A 20183-nucleotide genomic window follows, 5' to 3' on the forward strand; every position below is an offset into this window, starting at 1 on the left:
GAGTAGTGAGTAGAGTAGTGAGTAGTGAGTGCAGAGTAGTGAGTAGTGAGTAGAGTAGTGAGTATTGAGTGCAGAGTAGTGAGTAGAGTAGTGAGTAGAGTAGTGAGTAGAGTAGTGAGTAGAGTAGTGAGTAGAGTAGTGAGTAGAGTAGTGAGTAGAGTAGTGAGTAGAGTAGTGAGTAGAGTAGTGAGTAGTGAGTGCAGAGTAGTGAGTAGTGAGTAGAGTAGAATAGTGAGGTGAGTAGTGAGTGCAGAGTAGTGAGTAGAGTAGTCAGTAGTGAGTAGAGTAGTGAGTAGAGTAGTGAGTAAAGTAGTGAGTGCAGAGTAGTGAGTAGAGTAGTCAGTAGTGAGTAGAGTAGTGAGTAGAGTAGTGAGTAGAAAGTAGAGTAGTGAGTGGAGAGTAGTGAGTAGTGAGTAGAGTAGTGAGTAGTGAGCAGAGTAGTGAGTAGTGAGTGCAGAGTAGTGAGTAGAGTAGTGAGTAGAGTAGTGAGTAGTGAGTAGAGTAGTGAGTAGAGTAGTGAGTAGAGTAGTGAGTAGAGTAGTGAGTAGAGTAGTGAGTAGAGTAGTGAGTAGAGTAGTGAGTGCAGAGTAGTGAGTAGAGTAGTGAGTAGAGTAGTGAGTAGTGAGTAGAGTAGTGAGTAGTGAGTAGAGTAGTGAGTAGTGAGCAGAGTAGTGAGTAGTGAGTGCAGAGTAGTGAGTAGTGAGTAGAGTAGTGAGTAGTGAGTAGTGTAGTGAGTAGAGTAGTGAGTAGAGTAGTGAGTAGAGTAGAGTAGTGAGTGCAGAGTAGTGAGTAGTGAGTAGAGTAGTGAGTAGAGTAGTGAGTAGTGAGTAGAGTAGTGAGTAGTGAGTAGAGTAGTGAGTAGAGTAGTGAGTAGAAAGTAGAGTAGTGAGTAGTGAGTAGAGTAGTGAGTAGAAAGTAGAGTAGTGAGTAGTGAGTGCAGAGTAGTGAGTAGTGAGTGCAGAGTAGTGAGTGCAGAGTAGTGAGTAGAGTAGTAGAGTAGAGTATTAGAGTAGTGAGTAGAGTAGTGAGTAGAGTAGTGAGTAGAGTAGTGAGTAGAGTAGTGAGTAGTGAGTGCAGAGTAGTGAGTGCAGAGTAGTGAGTAGAGTAGTGAGTAGTGAGTGCAGAGTAGTGAGTAGAGTAGAGTAGTGAGTAGGACATCACAGGCAGCAGCTGTGCAAGCTTCTTACACTCACAAGGAGACCACAGGCAGCAGAGGTGCAAGCTTCTCACACTCACAAGAAGGACATCACAGGCAGTAACAGTGCAATATTCTCACACTCACAAGGAGATCACTGGCAGTACACACCACATGAACACACTCCATAACACATAGCAACAATACATTGGCATTTACAATGCCATTAGCTCAAACTCAAATAAATCCGAGCCCGATTGCATTTCTAATGCTTGTTCTTTTTGCAGCAGCTCAGAAAGCCCTCACCAATACTGCCTTCCTCCCCTCTGATCTCCCATGGGACTCCTACTCTAGCGGGAGGGAAGATCAGATTTACTCCACCACCCCAGACATGGGCATAGGGGCGTGGAAGAGGCAATCCAACTCGTTGCCAGAGCTCTGACCTCCTAGGGAGCCAATTGGAGAGTTTGACGGAGCACTCACATCAACTACCATTGTCCTCCTCCAGCGGCCACCATTGTCCTTTTTGCCCAAGAGTGTGAGGCGTCCCAGCACTATAATACTTGCACTGACCAGGAGTGATGGTACTCCAGTCGAAGGTGAGTCTGGATAGGGGGCCACACGCACACCTCCTCCCTGGGCAAGTATAACATGTTGCCTCATCCCCCATGGGGCTGGTCCCTCCAAATGCTCGTCAGTCCATGGGTGTGTAACTCGGCCCCCATTGGGCCAGTCTATTCCATTTCGGGCTCATTGTACTACTGGTGGCAGGATCTATTCACCAGGAGCAGTTTTACATAGAGGCACCTTACAGAGCACTGGTTTTACTGGCTACCTGCACCAACTCACCATCTGCTATGCCCTCCACAGACTCCATGACCTCCGAGCTCTCTTGTAGGAGATCTGGGGGCAGTGGCATCCAAGTCTTCTCCCAAATGGTCCTCGGGGAGGAGGTGTAAGGAAGCCTAAGGAGGCCAGCATAAGGCGGCAGCAGCACTGGCAATGTGGAGATCCACTTGTCGTGGACGTCCGCTGCAGACAGACCTCAGCCCATCAGGGCATCAGGGGCTTATCCTCCCAGATGCCTATGCTGTTGCAGCTCTCATAATCCAGGTCCAAAGTATTGGTCTCCTTCGTGTTTTGGGATGCCACTTTTATGCCCACTCCAGTTTGTGGGTGGGAGAAATCCCTTTGTCTAACCCTAAATTGGCTCTAGTCAGTTATCCAGTCTTCCTTGGGTTCATTTCCATATCGGCTAGTGACACAAAAAGCTAGTGTCGGGTCTCTGAGTGCACTGGAGAAAGTCCCTTTGAAGTGTAATCAAGGCAGGGTCCAACTCCTCTTCACCCATCTTGCCATCTACATGCCCTACTTTCAAATATCTGCACCCGACTAATACAATACGAGGGGCATTTTGACAGGTCAAATATGCAGTTTAAAACCGCCACAGGCAGGTTACCGGTGTGCAGCTACCAGGCTGTGCAAAACTGTAGTCTCTCACGTGCCCTCGGCACACATGTACATGTGTAACCAGCCCAGTGCCCCTTACCCCAGCTGCGTCACAGCAGCCTTATCTTAAAATGGTGATACTAGCGGTGTAAACACACAGTCCGATTTAACATGAAATTACTGTGAGTGGGACTCAAGTTTGGAGCCTCACCCACAGTAAAGGTCCAAAACTGGATGTTCAAAAAAAATAAATATCTAGGGGTACTGAATGGGCGTAACCCATATGCAATAATGGGATTTACTGATTCATAAATGTTTATGCACCTACAATTTTAAGCTGTCATTTCTACACTGGTTAATCATTATTTTCTGGATCCATTCCCTCACATTAATTTGCAGGTCATCCCTCTAGCATATTCGCATCTTTCATGACATCTCACACCAACAATCAAGGTCACTATTGGTATTTGTGACAAGTAACAAATAGGTTTGTGAGGATCTTTCATTTTCCAGAGTATCCTAAATGATTTTTAATGTGACCATTCCTTGGATCAGAGCAAAATATAATCACTTAAGGAATTTGCTTCCCTTATGTTGTTCCTTGGTATGTTATTTTATGGAGGAATTACATGCTAAGCTCAAGCATTCCTTGCAGCAAACATTGTACAGCCACTTCCAGCTACAGCACTTTTTTGAGGATGGTATTGGTCTAGTGGGATAAACTAGCACTTAATACATAATTAACTTGAAATCCAATTCAAACGCTAGTCCAATTAGCCTTAAAGTCCTGCAAATAACTAGGACTGGTATATCATGTATTTCTCAGACAACTATATTATCAGGAAATTTTCAGATCTTATGGCCCAGGTGCCGGTGCGTGGGGCGACCTCCAAGTTGTTCCGAACTGAGCAGGGCACCCTCCAGGGATGCCCCAAGTCACCCTTCCTCTTCACTCTGGAGATCAAGATTCAAATGAGACCCGGGAGAGAAGTAACATATCGTACTTTACAAGGACAAATGAGTTTCTGTTCCTCACCTACCTTGGGTCATTGAGACCACGCACGCTTCAGATTTTGCAGATCTATGGAGATTTGAGTGCAGCCACTCGCACACCCACTCTAAAAAGTATATCTATATATATATATATATCAATCAAACAAGGTTGCCCATTTGAAGACTCCACACAAGGGAGAGCTTTCTCCTTCTTTATTAAGGATCGCAGGTAAGTTAACAATGCACCTCACCCTCAGGGGTGAAAAGCCTGACGCATTTCGAACGTAGGTCGTTCTTGTTCACAGGCACCATGTAACCGCAACCGACAGCTGCATTGCTTTGAATGTCCGCTTTGATGTGTAAATCCCAGTGGGCGTCAGCAACCGAGTGTTTCTGGTACTTGCAGTTTTTCTTAAACAACGATCTTCTCCAGTGAGCGCTGTTGGTGTTGGCAATTAAAACAGTATTTCCCAGTGGGTTAGGGAAGAGGTGCAAGATCATGCAGGTGCAGTACATGCTGTTTGCCGTCGTCATATTTGCTCGGCTCGTGATCAAGGACTGAATGTTTGAAACGCGTTGAGCCACAGGAATAAAGATGAATTGCAGAGCTGTTGTAATTGCAGTCCCCTTTTTGTCATCAGAGACTTACCTTCCGTGAGATCGTCTCCACAAGGGCTAGCTTTCTCGTTGGATATTTAGTGGCCTGTCCGGTCGCGGAGACGAACCTCTGCATCAAAGCGGATCTGCAGTAGCTGGAAACCCGGCTGCTGCCTTGGAACGGGAGGCTCAGGCACAAGTTGAAATTACTGGCAATCTAGCAGAGTCATCTACCCACTGGGGATATAAAGTTGCATGAACTTTTGTGATGGACAAACGCCCACTGAGGTATTTAATTATCTTGTACGAACTGCAAATACCAGGATGCTTTGCTCGTGGGGGCGAAGTACACGCCCACTGGGGCGCAACTCATTAAATATCATGCAGGTGCAGTACATGCTGTTTGCCGTCGTCAAACTTGCTAGGCTCGTGATCAAGGACTGAATGTTTGAAACGCGTTGAGCCGCATGAATAAAGATGAATTGCATAGAGCTGTTGTAATTGCAGTCCTCTTTTTGCCATCAGAGACTTAACTTCTGTGAGGTCGTCTCCACAAGGGCTACCTTTCTCGTTGTATATACATGAATATATATACATACATAAATATATGTGACACATTAACCTATTAGAATCAGGATTGTCAGAAGTTGTCATCAAATATACCCCACAATAGCCATAGATAGGCTGATCGTGCATTATATGGGAACAAGGTATTCCTGTGCCTCTAATACAGATATCCCCGTGCCTCTAATAAACTACAGTCCATCTACCACTTTATGAGGCTTACGCAACTTGAATGTCATGCGCCCTAATGTGAGGACATTATAACAGAGGCTTCCTTACATCCACCCTGTGTCCTGTCCAACACCTCCTCAGTTGGATGGAAGCACACCTAGCTGGAACACAGGCTTTGGGCGTAACAACTATGAGAGGGTAGCAATCTGCCACATCCTCCTTAGTGTTTAGCTTCTCATGACTCAATTTCATACTGACATTACAACTGTTTACTGCTTTATAAAGTGTTTGCTTTGGCTAGCTAACTTTCTAAATGGAAGGATACAATTGGTGTTTGAACTCTTAGTACAGGTGCAGCAACAACATTCTCCCCTGTCTCCCCCAGGTCCAGAATTCCCCAACTATCATTCTATTTGGTCGGATGAGTGATTTTCAAAATGACTTTGGGACCTGGGTCATTCCCACTACAAACACTATGTTTCCAGCGGGGTCCCTTCTGCTATTTCTGTTATGATGGTGTGCCCCTTAAAAATATCATTGCTTACCAATATGTCCACGCCATGCCTACCAAGCTTTTGGCTTGGCTCTTTCCCCTTTGTAGACTTACTATAGACTTGGAATCACAACACTTTCTCCTCTAGACTTCTCTTTATTCAGGCTTCACTTAAGTTCTGGGCTTTATGACTTCTGTGTCTCTCTCCACCCCATCAGCTTCTGTGCATGGCATTATGGCCCCAGTACACTTTTGACTATCCTAGATGTGCAAGACGTCTGAGTAATAAAGAAAATAAGTCCTTCTATAGTAAAATACAGTAGCATTGCTGGCCGACTTTCAGTATCTCCCATTAATTCAGCTAGGGGTTAGGACTTTTTGTGAATCTGTATGTGGTGCACAAATAGTAGATGTTTATAGAATTTTAGTACCCAGTTTAAAGTTAAGTGATAATAAAACATACTCAGATTTCCGGAAGTCCAGGAGCAGAACCATTCGTGTAATTTTTCACTATCTTGCTAGTGGAGTCTTCTACTGATGCAGTTCTTTCTCCAGAAAACGAGAGACTTTTGATTACCTCTCATCTTTAATTCAGGATTCGGGATCAGTGTGCCTCGGAGACATCAAATAGGAAAAAGTTGTTCTAATTTTGTTAAACCACAAACTATTGCAGTAGTTGTTTGGCTAGTGCATCTGTTGCAAGAATATTGCATTCTAACGTGAATGTCACACATAAGCTTATGCCCAATGTCTATTTATGACATTACTCTGGCAACAGAAGTTTAGTGAATAAATGAATTTAGAAGCCACCTCGTTTACTTTGTTTTAAATAAACCTGGTGACTTGAGCTCCCCATTTTAGTATAAGTGGTGTGTTTGGCGAAACACTGCATAGTTCCACTCTTAGTGGTGCAGTTTGAGGTAAAGAATGGCTTCTATATTACTTAGATGTCAAAAATGTTTATACTACATATGTCATTGGTATTCTTAGATGCCTATTGATGTACTATTAATTAATTTCCTATTCTCCTTAACCCAAAAGGTTATAAACAATCATAGGTACATTTGGATAACCAACACCAGCTCTAAACATAACCACTATAAATAAATAGCTATAAATCAGTGAACTATTTAACAGATATACAATAGCATCTGGAACTCGAATTAGGTTGACCAATAGTTTCACTCATGCAAATGTAGAGGAAATGTGATCCTGAGCAGTAGTTTGTGGGGTGGAGTAAGATAACCATTTCACTTCGAACACATTTCCATTGCAGAAGTCTAGATTGATTGAGACTTACTTGAGTTTCCATTCTCCCTCATTTGTTTCAGTGGTGGCTCCTCTGTGTCCCAGGGAGTGGACTGATTTACAGGGGTTTGTCCCCACCTCACACTTGTCGCCAGAAGCTGCCCTTGAGATTGTTGCTCCATTTTGGAAAGAATAGGAGTCTGTTGGAAAAAAGAATGAAAAGACATCAGAATTTTTTGTTTTTTTAACTTTTAGAGCAAGATGGAAAATGTAACTTTAAGGATCTGTCTTAGGAGTTATTCAAGTTATCAACAAAAAATAAGTGTTTACCGATGTGAGGTATTTAGTCTGGAGGCCAGTGGTTACCAGGCAGTATCTGTTGTGGGTAGTGTAAAATACCACAGACTCGCCAAGTTTCAAGGTATCCAAAGCGATAACGAGTTACTCACTTTGAAAACTTGACTCTCTTTGATTAGCTAGATCAATAGTCAACGTTGAATCATGGAAGAGGTAATAGTTTTAGAATTCAAATACATATGCCATAGCATTTACTCAAAAGAAACTTCTATGTCCAGGCAGAACTAAAGATCTGTACAAGGAATAGCACTTGATCTACATATAAGTTGCCTAAGATACTTAAATGATGATCAATCAAAAAGCCAGATGGTTCGTTCACCTTCTGGAGCTAATATGCAATCCTAAATATATTCATGTTTTGAACTGCAAAGCGCTATCCTGAGCGCAACTACGGTCCTAAAGACAATGTTATTCTCTGAAGGATGTATCTGTAGTCAAAGACTTAAACAATTCCCTTCCAATCAACCTCAACGGTATAGTCGAGGAGAAACTACCATGCAAGGCACTGCAGCCATGATCCTCATCCTTCTCCCCTATCTCAGACACAAATCTACTTCTAACTTCAAACCCTCAAACCATCTTTTTGACTCCATTCCAGGCTTCATAACCAAATCCTTAGCGAACCTGCTACTTCCCCTATGGTCTACCCTGGTAAGCTTGGTAAGTTTCACCTTTGAACAGGGCTTGTTTCTAGACTGGCTAAAAGTGGCTCAGATCACTTCTAAAAAATATTCACTGGACCCTGATTACTTTATCAACTTCCAACACGTTTTTATCTCTGCCTCTACAAGGCAAGGTGAGGGAAAGCTGCATAGTAGCACAACATCCATGCAAACAACCTCCTTGACACCCTTCAAATCAGAATCCATCAGGGCCACAGAAGATTGTGGACGATGCCCTCTGCTTCCTCAACAGCAGAAATTTTTGTTCTCATGTGTTCTTCAATCGCTCTGGTGCATATGACACGATAAGCCACCAGGCTTTATTAGGTACCCTAAAGCAGTGAATGGGGCTGGAAGGTGTAGTCCTAAATAGGTTTACCTCATACGTAATGAACCACTCTTAAATCATAAAAATGCGGTATCAAAGCCAGTTTGTATGCAGCAAGGGGTTGCCTAAGGTTTAATTATTTCTTCAACCCTCTTCAACCTCTCTCTTGTACCCCTTTGTTCAAACCTTAGGAACTCAAGTACTCTTCCACCTGTACAGTGACAACACCCAAATCTACTTGAAGATTTCATCCCCAGATTACTTTATCCTCTTATCCAACACCCTGAAAAGAAGCAAAACATGGATGGTAACCACCTACCTCCTTAAACACAGCGAAAACAGAATTTCTTCTCTCTCTCTCCAAAGAAAGCGAACCCATTGATTCAAGACTGAGTGAAACTCCTCCTCAACTTGGAGGTCCATCTATCCATTACTTAGTTTCACCCTCAACAGACATCTTAACCTCCAGAGCCATATCTCATCCATGGCTAAGAGTTCCTGGTTCCAGCTAAGGCTGCTATGGGGAATCTGGCACCTCACCCCAGAGCAGGACATAAAATCAGTTGTCTAGGTGCTTGCTTTCTTTAAACAGGACTACAGAACTGCACTTATATCAGGCATCCCGAAAGTCCACCTGAGACCACTCAGAGTGGTCCTTCATGCGGCAGCCAGCCTTGTGAATGGGTACAAGAAATTTGATCAAATCACCCCTACCCTACGCTCCCATACAGTGGCTCCCATAAAGGCGAGAGCTCAATTTAAAACTGCTGGCACCACTCATTAAGCACTTCACATCTCTTCATACCTAACTGAGAAACTGGAAATGTCAGGCCCCAAACACGACTCCAGAAGCTCTCAATCTCTTCTTCTGGAACCTCTATCCTTCAACCAAGAGCACTGCATGAACCAATCCTTCTCCAGAAACTCCCTACCTCTGAGCCACTGTCTGATGCCATGTCATAACACCTTCAAAAAGACCTCAAAGTTCTACTCTTTCAACAACACTTAGGCTAAACCCTCCTGCCACCTCACAGCCTCGGTAGGTGCATCTCCACTTCACCCGGCACAAACTATTGCTTAACATCTTATGGACAGCGTCCATCCCATTGGCTGTTTCAATTGCTGAGCTATTAATATGGGTATTGCTCATTATCTCCCCTGAGGGGTAACCTGAAGCTTAGCCTTTCAAGGGTGTATGTTTGTATTTTCCCTTTCTTATTTATTGTTTTCATCTCTGTTGTAAAGTGCTGTGAGGCCTCTGGGCCAAGTCCACGCCACATAAAATCACACACATAAATAGTTTATCTTACTAAGGTATCTGACTAATGGTGCAAGGTGCTAAAATATATGAAGCCAGGCAAGACATATCTGGCCTTTGTCATTTTTTCTCAGTGGCTCATGGGGCAAGGAAAGACAACTTAGTGACTTGTAAACAAGGCATCTAAGAATCTATCACAAACCACACATTTTGAAACTGCCAAAATACCACTTTCCAAAACTGAATTCTGATCAAAGAGGACCACCAATTTCTGATGCTATCAGAGACCATAAACCTGAACTGAGTTTAATGGGACAACAGTCACTGCCTCACCTTGTCTCCAAAGTCCTCACAAACAGGAGGTGCTGGGAATAAGTGGCCTAGAACCTTCACTAGTTTCCTGTTGACTACCTACCTAGAGGGCTTACATTGTTCAAGATGCAAAATTGCAGGTAGCGGGTTGGGACATCCAGTTTTCTTCCAAGGCCTTCCCAAATTGAATTTGCATTTGGGGAATGGAAGGCACCAGATGCACAAGGAAAATGTTGAAGGTAGACTGCATTTTCTAAGTGGAGAGTGCACCATTTTTAGACAGTTCTTCGTAGAAAACATCAGGAGAGGCCACAAATGACAGCTGGATGTGAATTGTACCACACTGATCCAAAACCCATAGTGGTGTTACTGTTAAGCCGTTTTATGTGTATATCTGCAGGAATATCTGTCATATAGTAGAACAAGGTGTGATGTTTGTGTTCAGCAATGGCTTCGAACTGAATGTATACTGCAACCAGACACAATAGAGATGCGAAATAGATATGGGGTCTATGGGAGTCCCCTTAGCTGCTATACTTGAAATACTTATGCAAAAGAATAAAATTCAACTGCACATGATCACCACATGTAGGACTAAAACACGCAAACTACGCTATATAGCTGTACAGAAAAGTGAAGGGCCACCTTTCTGGGGGACAGCAGGGATATTACTTGTAGAGGTTCAGTCAATAAGGATACAGGTAACAACACCTGTGTCCCTTAGTAGAACCCTAGCTGTTCAAACCACCCATCTCCTCACAATCTGAAACCTCATTTGGGCTTGCAAATGTCAGGTCTACTGGGGAAAATCACAAGGTCAGCTAGAAAGTCAAACAAAAGAGCTGAGTAGCACAGCCATCTGAAGTGAGAGCACTTCGGACGATAAAGGCTGCACATTGTGGTCTCTGCTACTGCACAAGAGCACTGACCACCACAAAATAAAATAGAGAGGGATATAGCACACCTTACAATACAGAGCAAGATAGGTACCATTTATCATCCTTTATCATCCCTTCCACAGCAAGAAGTAAACTACCCAAATAAAAGAGGAATGAGGAAATACACGATTTGTCTGATATCACATAATTTTTGAATGATGTGTTGTGTTGAGTTATGGTCATGAGGGCGCTGTATTAGAACATTCGGGAGCAGAACTCCATAAAATGGTCAGTTGCAGCAGCTGGTCACAGCGGGACTAGGAGGAGGATGCAACGTTTGTTGTCTCTCGAATTTGTATGCTTTACTAGTAAATTTACAATAAACCTCATTCAGAAGATTTCACCTGCTTGCAGTGTCTTTCCTCATTAGCGCTGATCAACGCGGCAAACCCCTTTGGAGCCACAGCCTTAAACAGTTGATGCGGTGGTGGTATCCAATCTCGGCTGAGGATGATTTATGAAGGTGCATCATATATTTGAGGCCACTGGTAACGTTACCAGCGTAGAGGCAGGAGATACCCTATGTGCTGGTAACATTTTGGCTTCCCCTAGTTGCTGCATGAGACGTGCTTCACATTGGCTGGAGATTGGCCTTTTTCTATTGGTTTCAAATACACCGATACACATGCCATTACGTGTGCACTGTGTTGCCTGGCAACCAGTTCCAATTGGTTTCAGACTTGGTGATGCACACGCCATTGACGTTGAGCATGTCACATTGTCTAGCAACCATTTTTGATTGGTTGCAGACTGAGCGATACGCACGCCATTTTTTAGGTCTCGGCAACGAGAACTATTGTCGCCATGTAAGCTCGCAAGGGAGTACAGAGCGGTGCACGAGCCGACCAGGGTCTGTGGACGCGCAGGCAGGCAGGCACACACCAGACAGACACAGACAGACACACGCACGCACACACACACGCACACACACACACACACACACACACACACACCCTCCCTCTCTGCCCACTCCCTCTCTGCCGCCCCCCCCCCCTTCTACCCCCACTCACCGGGCTCTTTCCCTCCGCAGCGGGTCAGTCAGGGCAGCAGGCAGGCTCTGTGTCTTCTCCGGCGATCTTCAGCTGATGTGCACGCTCACGCTGCGTCTCCTGCGCGCCCACCACGCTGTTTCTCGCCCGTTGATGCTCAGCTTGTGATTACTACTCCTTCTAACCCGGATTCTAAATTACTATTTCTTGGTTCTCTAACTCCACTCTGTTGATTCGTAACAAACTGATATTCAGCACATTTCACAGTCTCGCTTTTGCTTCTCATAAATACAATAAGATTATTTTAAGCAATGTCTACCCTTCTTTTGGTTCTGTGCCTATTATGCTTCGGACTATAGAGTTTTAGAAAGTGTGGTGGAAGATTCCATGATATCAGCGGCGTGCACAGTGCAGAGTGAGTGTGCACAGTGCAGAGTAGTGAGTGCAGAGTAGTGAGTGCAGAGTAGTGAGTGCAGAGTAGTGAGTGTGCAGAGTAGTGAGTGTGCAGAGTAGTGAGTGTGCAGAGTAGTGAGTGTGCAGAGTAGTGAGTGTGCAGAGTAGTGAGTGTGCAGAGAGAGTGTGCAGAGAGAGTGTGCAGAGAGAGTGTGCAGAGTAGTGAGTGTGCAGAGTAGTGAGTGTGCAGAGTAGTGAGTGTGCAGAGTAGTGAGTGTGCAGAGTAGTGAGTGTGCAGAGTAGTGAGTGTGCAGAGTAGTGAGTGCGCAGAGTAGTGAGTGCGCAGAGTAGTGAGTGCGCAGAGTAGTGAGTGCGCAGAGTAGTGAGTGCGCAGAGTAGTGAGTGCGCAGAGTAGTGAGTGCAGAGTGCAGAGTAGTGAGTGCAGAGTAGTGAGTGCAGAGTGCAGAGTAGTGAGTGCAGAGTGCAGAGTAGTGAGTGCAGAGTGCAGGTGAGTGCAGTGCAGTGCAGGTGAGTGCAGTACAGGTGAGTGCAGTGCAGTACAGGTGAGTGCAGTGCAGTACAGGGCAGTGCAGTGCAGGTGAGTGCAGTGCAGTGCAGGTGAGTGCAGTGCAGGTGAGTGCAGTGCAGTGCAGGTGAGTGCAGTGCAGTGCAGGTGAGTGCAGTGCAGTGCAATGCAGGTGAGTGCAGTGCATGTGAGTGCAGTGCAGGTGAGTGCAGTGCAGTGCAGGTGAGTGCAGTGCAGTGCAGGTGAGTGCAGTGCAGGTGAGTGCAGTGCAGGTGAGTGCAGTGCATGTGAATGCAGTGCAGGTGAGTGCAGGTGAGTGCAGTGCAGGTGAGTGCAGTGCAGTGCAATGCAGGTGAGTGCAGTGCAGTGCATGTGAGTGCAGTGCAGGTGAGTGCAGTGCAGTGCAGGTGAGTGCAGTGCAGTGCAGGTGAGTGCAGTGCGGTGCAGTGCAGTGCAGGTGAGTGCAGTGCAGGTGAGTGCAGTGCAGGTGAGTGCAGTGCAGGTGAGTGCAGTGCAGTGCATGTGAATGCAGTGGAGTGCAGTGCAGTGCAGGTGAGTGCAGTGCAGGTGAGTGCAGTGCAGTGCAGGTGAGTGCAGTGCAGGTGAGTGCAGTGCAGTGCAGGTGAGTGCAGGTGAGTGCAGTGCAGTGCAGGTGAGTGCAGTGCAGTGCAGGTGAGTGCAGTGCAGTGCAGGTGAGTGCAGTGCAGTGCAGGTGAGTGCAGTGCAGGTGAGTGCAGTGCAGTGCAGGTGAGTGCAGTGCAGGTGAGTGCAGTGCGGTGCAGGTGAGTGCAGTGCGGTGCAGTGCAGTGCAGGTGAGTGCAGTGCAGTGCAGGTGAGTGCAGTGCAGTGCAGGTGAGTGAAGTGCAGTGCAGGTGAGTGAAGTGCAGTGCAGGTGAGTGCAGGTGAGTGCAGTGCAGTGCAGGTGAGTGCAGTGCAGTGCAGGTGAGTGCAGTGCAGTGCAGGTGAGTGCAGTGCAGGTGAGTGCAGTGCAGGTGAGTGCAGTGCAGGTGAGTGCAGTGCAGGTGAGTGAAGTGCAGGTGAGTGAAGTGCAGTGCAGGCGAGTGCAGTGCAGTGCAGGTGAGTGCAGTGCAGTGCAGGTGAGTGCAGTGCAGTGCATGTGAGTGCAGTGCAGTGCAGTGCAGGTGAGTGCAGTGCAGTGCAGGTGAGTGCAGTGCAGGTGAGTGCAGTGCAGGTGAGTGCAGTGCAGGTGAGTGCAGTGCGTGCGAGTGCAGTGCAGGTGAGTGCAGTTCGTGCGAGTGCAGTGCAGTGCAGCGCAGGTGAGTGGAGTGCAGGTGAGTGGAGTGCAGGTGAGTGCAGTGGAGTGCAGGTGAGTGCAGTGCAGGTGAGTGCAGTGCAGGTGAGTGCAGTGGAGTGCAGGTGAGTGCAGTGCAGGTGAGTGCAGTGGAGTGCAGGTGAGTGCAGTGGAGTGCAGGTGAGTGCAGTGGAGTGCAGTGGAGTGCAGGTGAGTGCAGTGGAGTGCAGGTGAGTGCAGTGCAGGTGAGTGCAGTGCAGGGGCGTGCAGGTGAGTGCAGTGCAGGTGAGTGCAGTGCAGGTGAGTGCAGTGCAGGTGAGTGCAGTGCAGGTGAGTGCAGTGCAGGTGAGTGCAGTGCAGTGCATGTAAATGCAGTGCAGTGCAGGTGAGTGCAGTGCAGTGCAGGTGAGTGCAGTGCAGGTGAGTGCAGTGCAGTGCAGGTGAGTGCAGGTGAGTGCAGTGCAGTGCAGGTGAGTGCAGTGCAGGTGAGTGCAGTGCAGGTGAGTGCAGTGCAGGTGAGTGCAGGTGAGTGCAGTTGAGTGCAGAGTGGTGTGTATTGACAATGTAAATGACAATGCCATTTATTTATGATTTAAAGAAAAAAAAAAGAAATGTCATGAGCAATGCCAATAGCTCTACCTTTAATGATGCCGAGACCATTGCATTGTAAATGCTTGTCTTATTATGTGTGTGTCACTTCATCGGCGGTCATTTCATTTTGGCCTCAGACTTGGCGATATGCATGCCATTCTTTGTACCTCATGTGCATTCCACGTAATCTGCAACCATCTTAAGTGTGGTCACGATTTTAGGTATACACACACTTGACTTCATTTTATGCGTATTCATCTATGGAGCAGCAATGTGCATGCCAATTGACTTATTTTTAATTTCTTTTCCTGCAATGGTGATACAAATGTCAGATTACAGCTTAATAGTAAGCATCCTATATATGCTAATTTTTACATGTTTACATTTCAGTGGTAGTTTCATTAGTTTAAGAACTTATCTTAAAATAAAGACTCTTTACAGTTTTTATAGTATTAGGATTCGTCAATCATACTTTGCCATTGTAAACTATTATAAACCTTCATTGGGGTACAGCTATATTTGTTTTTTCCATTTACTAAGTGTGTTGGCACTATCAATATGAAAACTAACACTCCACCTTCACGTTTCTTACAAATACCTAGAGAGCCACCAATTAGGTGTAAAGAGTGGTTCTGGGCATTTAATGACTACTTAGCCTTATGGCTAGAGTGGTCGACATCGAAGCTGGGGAACCAGGTTCAAGTCTCGGCAATGACGCTCAACATCCTGTGATTCTCGGCAAATCACTTAATCTCCCCGTGCCTAACAAAAATGAATGTGCCTTCACGTAACAAAACTGGTGCTATGTAAAGTGCTTGGATACCCGATATCCTCGGGTCTAGTACGCGCTATATAAAACTCTTAAAGCAAAGCTTAGGGGCTATAGATGGGTTGAAATTCAGACGGAAAGGAAAAAATGATCTTGGAGCATTCTTTGAAGTTGGAAGCCAGAATTATTTTTAGCATCTGCCTAAAATTAAATGAATACGAGGAGGCTGCGGGATGCATAGAGACACATTTTGATAAACCACCTAATTTGTTAGAAGACACACATTTTCTCAAGAAAACTGTGTTGAGCTGCACCAATTGATATGTATGTAGTGTCTTTGCGGGTATTTGCAACCAAGAGCGAATTTGGAGTGAGTTTGTACTGATCAGAGCTCAGTTGGTAACGAGATGCTTCAATGAGAAAATTCAAGAACACTTGTTAACATGCAAGTACCCGTCTTGAGGAAACTATTGGGACAGCCAACAGAATCCAAGATTCCAAAGAATATCTGAATGAAATTAATAAAACTTCAACTGAAAGTCTTGATGTAGTTAAAAACAAGAAACCAGGATTCTTTAAACAGGGGTTCACAGAAGAAAGTTAAAGTATCAGGTGATTCCATGTGGTTCAGGTGGGGGTCAAAAACTTATTTTGCGACTTTTAAACATTGCCCAGCGCTAGACAAAGAATGTAACAAATGTGGGGTCGTGGCTGACCTTCGTGGGGTACTATGGACCCAATATAGATGATCCTGCTCCGTTGCAAACTCTATTGCTGCATTTGATAGACATCAAGACCCCCATTATACTTGGTGGCGATTTTAACGTGGTTTTAGATTTAACCCTAGACACTTCATCTAAAAGAAGTAAGGTGACTCATGAGATGAGGAGTATCCTAAAAGAATATAATGTCTGATCTAGGCCTCATAAATATATGGCGGTTGATGAGAGCCAAGGCTGGGACAGGAGGGGGAGCTTTTACTTTTCATAACAAAAAGTATGGCCATCGGTCTAGGATCGATTTTTTCTTGTTGATAACGATATTAGTAAAATCACACATAAAATAACTCACGCCCCAGAACATTTCTCTGATCACTCAGCTGTCATTCTAGAGGTTACGTTAAAAACAAGACCACTCTCTAGTAGGTGGACAGTAAATAGATTTTTGCTTTTAGATCAAGGGATAGCACAACAATTAAAAAACGCCACAAATGAGTTTTTTTTTGTTCAATATAGATTCGGCTCCACTCGAGATTGTCTGGGATACCTATAAGGCCTACATAAGAGATATGATAATGCCCCTATGGTTTGAGCATAATAAAAAAGTTAAGGCTGAGATAAAAAAAAAATTGGAAGATGCTATTCAAAGTTTACAAGTACAAATTGAGCAAAACTTGGGTGAATCAAACTTGGTTCAGTTAAAGAAAAAATTACAAGAGGCAAAATTGGAGTTAACTGACTATTTTGAGGCAATTATAAAGAAAAAAAGGGAAGCCAGTAAAATGTCGAATCATGATTATGGAGAAAGATGCGGTAAATTGCTGGCGTGGAAAGCCAAAGTTAGCCAAACTAGAAACCAAAACAGAGATCTTAGATGTCAAATCTCCGGCGACTTAATCTCCAATGAGGATGTGATTGAGGACGCATTTGTTTCATTTTTTCAAGACCTTTATAAGGAAGACTCTGAAGCTGACGATAAGAAAATGGAAGAATATCTTAAAGATATCGATCTCTCGCCCCTGCAAGAATTGGAAAAAGAGAGAATTAACAGCCCTTTCAGTCTTGACAAGATTCTTTCTATCATTGGGGGGCTTAAAAAAGGGGAAGCGGCAGGTCCAGATGCCATCCCTAATGAAATGTATTCCTTGCTTAAAGAAGATCTTGCCCCGATTTTGCTACACTTGTTTAACTCTGTCTTTTTGGCTAAACAGAGCCTCCCGTCAACTTGGGATATGGCCAATATAACAATACTCTTAAATCCAAGCAAAAACACGAGGTCTTGTGATTCTTATAGGCCAATCTCCCTTCTTAATAGTGATTATAAAATCTTCACACAGGCTCTAACCAAGAGATTGGATAAGGTGATAGGATCTTTAATCCATACTGACCAATAAGGTTTTATAAGAGGGAGTTAACTCATGAACTTATTGCAACCATTGATTTGGCGAGAATGAGTGGGAATCCCCTTACAATAATGACACAAGACGCGGCTAAGGCCTTTGACAAGATTAATTGGGTCTTTTTGTATAAAACGATAGAACGCCTTAACCTTGGAGAAAACTGTTTGGCAGTAATAAAAGCAGTATATAGAAATCCATTGGCAAAGATGTTGGTAAATGGGAACTTGTCTAAACTAATGAAAATTGAAAGAGGGACTAGACAGGGCTGTCCCTTCTCTCCCCATCCTTTTAAACATTTATATCGAGCCTCTGGCCTGTAAACTGAGGGCTAATCAAAATATCCAAACCTTTTTCTGTAACTGATGGTCAAAAAAAATTGGTTTATATGCCGACGATCTAATGATTTTTACAGGTGATCTCCCCAATTCTCTTTTGGCTATTTGGGAAACATTAGATCTTTTCTCAGGTGTTTCGGGGTACTCTGTAAACCAACAAAAGACAGAGTTGATGCAATGGAATACACAATACAGTAGTAGTTTGATAAGGACAGAAATAAAATATTTGGGGGTACAAATTGTCCATAATCTAGAAAAACTAGCACAGACAAACTTTGATAAGCTTGTTGTATCAGTCAGAAAACAACTGCAGGCTTGGGTGACACTGCCATTTTCATTTCTTGGCAGATCCAACCTTTTATAGTTGTCGGTGCTTCCAAAGTTTTCTTTTCTTTTAAACACTGTCCCTCTAGACTTTAATAAAGCATGGTTCAAAAAATACAAAGAGAGTTCACCAGTTTTATCTGGGGTATCAAATGTCCCAGAATTGCCCTGAAAAAACTACATTGGAAGAAAGAACAAGGCGGTACCGCCACCCCTGATCTATATCTATACTACCGAGCCTTCAATTTAAAGAACTTTCGTCAGCTCCTTAAGTATAGCTCTAGCCTAGCACCCTATTTAAAGGCTCTAGTAAGAGACTCCCAAGCTAAACCAGATCATTTCCTTTTTTAATTCGGTCACCCTAAAAAAATTTTTTTAATTAAACTAAAAATTCTCTAGAATGCAGCCAAGATCTGGTACCACACAAGACTCACTCTACAAATACCGTACTACAGTGTTTCTGCCCCTATCTGGGATTCCTCGGGTACACCGGCTTGTCTTTTGGACTTATTAGCAATCCCTCTACGAGAGAGTGGTATTAATTACTGGGGTAAACTCCTGGAAAACTCCACTTTAATTTCATTTCAGAGGCTCTCGGAGGTAACTAATAACACTGCCTCTAAATTCAAATACTACCAACTAGCCAGCTGGGCAAACACTTTAAATGAAAAGGGTGAGGGGAATTTTGAGGCTGAATCCAGGATAAAACTTCGATCCAAGGTACAGAAAGAGATCGCAGAGTGGTACTGGCTGCTTATTCAGGCAGAAGAAGGGGCCCAGAATGCACTGATGGAAAGCTGTAAGAGGGAACTGCCGGATAAAGATCACGAGTTACTGTGGCAAGTATCTATGGCTTATTTATGTGGCTGCGTGTGATCTGCCCCACTAAGAAAAAATCATCTCTTTACTGTCCATAAGGCATACTGGACTCCTCGGAGGTTATCGAAGATGGGAAGCCAGACAGTAAGAAAATACCTTAAATGCCGAGAAGAAAATGCAAATGAAACACATATGTTCTGGGAGTGTCCCTCGATCCAGTCCATCTGGGAGAAAGTGGGTAAGATTATATCAGAGGTTCTGGAGCACCAACTAGAGGTGAGTTTGGATATAGTCATTTTTGGGGTTTTAACAGGAGCAGCAGATAATGGTAATTTCACTAATATTCAAAAATCCATTATTTTAGTTTTCATATTGCTGGCAAGAAGGGAAATATGTATTAAATGGATACTCCCATGTTCCCCGACAGAGGTGGAATGTATTCTGTCTGTACAAAGGATGGCAACTCTTGATCGAGTGATTAGGTTAAGCAAGAAGACAAGATTCTGGGAACTATGGGATAAATGGTTAGAATCTTATAGAAATTAGTTAAATCTTAGTCATGTTTACTACCATTTAGAACTCAATACAGGACTGTAGTTCTAATGATTTTTTGTTGTCCACTGCCCTCTCCTTTGTCTTTTTAAAAATATCTGGTCCTATGATTAGTAATATGCATCGCAGATTTTGGCTTATCTGTGTCAGTGCCATATTTCCTCTTGTTTCAGTGAAGTTAGTTAGTCCTTTTTGACCAGACGGGGGGGGGGGGAAGTTCTCCCTTAAAGTTACCCGGGATGTTTATAACATCTCCTCCTTACGGAGAGACCGGGTTCCCCTGTCCTAGTAGAAACTGACTCCTTTCCTGATGGTATGCATATCGACAAATGAGGACTAAAAAAATAATAATAATAAGTTCTCTTCCATAATGCAGTTTTACATGTTTTATACATTGAAGCCTGCATACAGAGACATGGATCATTTTGTGAGCCCCAAGATTACAGGATTACAGAAAAGAATTAAGAAACAGATCGAATTCCCTGTTTTAATCTCTTATACTGGTGGTACGTAAAAAAACAAGCATTGCAACATAAAATTGTTAATGCCCGTTGATCTATTTTTAACTTTGCTAATAAAATAGTTGACAGGAAAAGCACCAAAGATTTAAAAAAAGCAGTTTTGTTTACAAATATGTCCATCACAACTTGTTTTACATTTTCATGTTCTCTTGTAGACATTATGTAGTTTTTGATCATATGAAATGATATAATAGTTATATATGTATACTTTATTTTTATTTTACTGCAGCGAGTGACACTTGCCCTCAATAGGACTTTAGGAATGAATTTTGATGTTCCTTTACTGCTCATTTCTCCTATTCATGTATTGGTGTATATAAAAAGACAACGTATAACAGAATGTCGAAACAAAAACATGATTAAATTATTCACACAATTTGCCTAACAGTTCATGTCAAGTATGAATATGTTAAGAGTAACAATCAAGTTCAGCACTTCACTGTTTGTCATAACATTCACGCTCTATACATATATATATTTATAAAAGT

The 20183-nt window shown here is 43.7% G+C and overlaps 1 protein-coding gene across 1 annotated transcript in view; it reads right to left on the reverse strand.

Annotated features, from left to right (window-relative positions):
- The window catches only part of KLHL29 (kelch like family member 29), a 1176991-nt gene that overhangs the window by 589584 nt on the left and 567224 nt on the right, over window positions 1-20183 (reverse strand). The window contains 1 exon segment of the mRNA XM_078647716.1: window positions 6703-6850. Within this exon segment, the coding sequence (XP_078503842.1) occupies window positions 6703-6850 (148 nt within the window).

The sequence above is a fragment of the Lissotriton helveticus genome, chromosome 6, assembly GCF_964261635.1.
Source record: "Lissotriton helveticus chromosome 6, aLisHel1.1, whole genome shotgun sequence".
Lineage (NCBI taxonomy): Eukaryota > Metazoa > Chordata > Amphibia > Caudata > Salamandridae > Lissotriton > Lissotriton helveticus.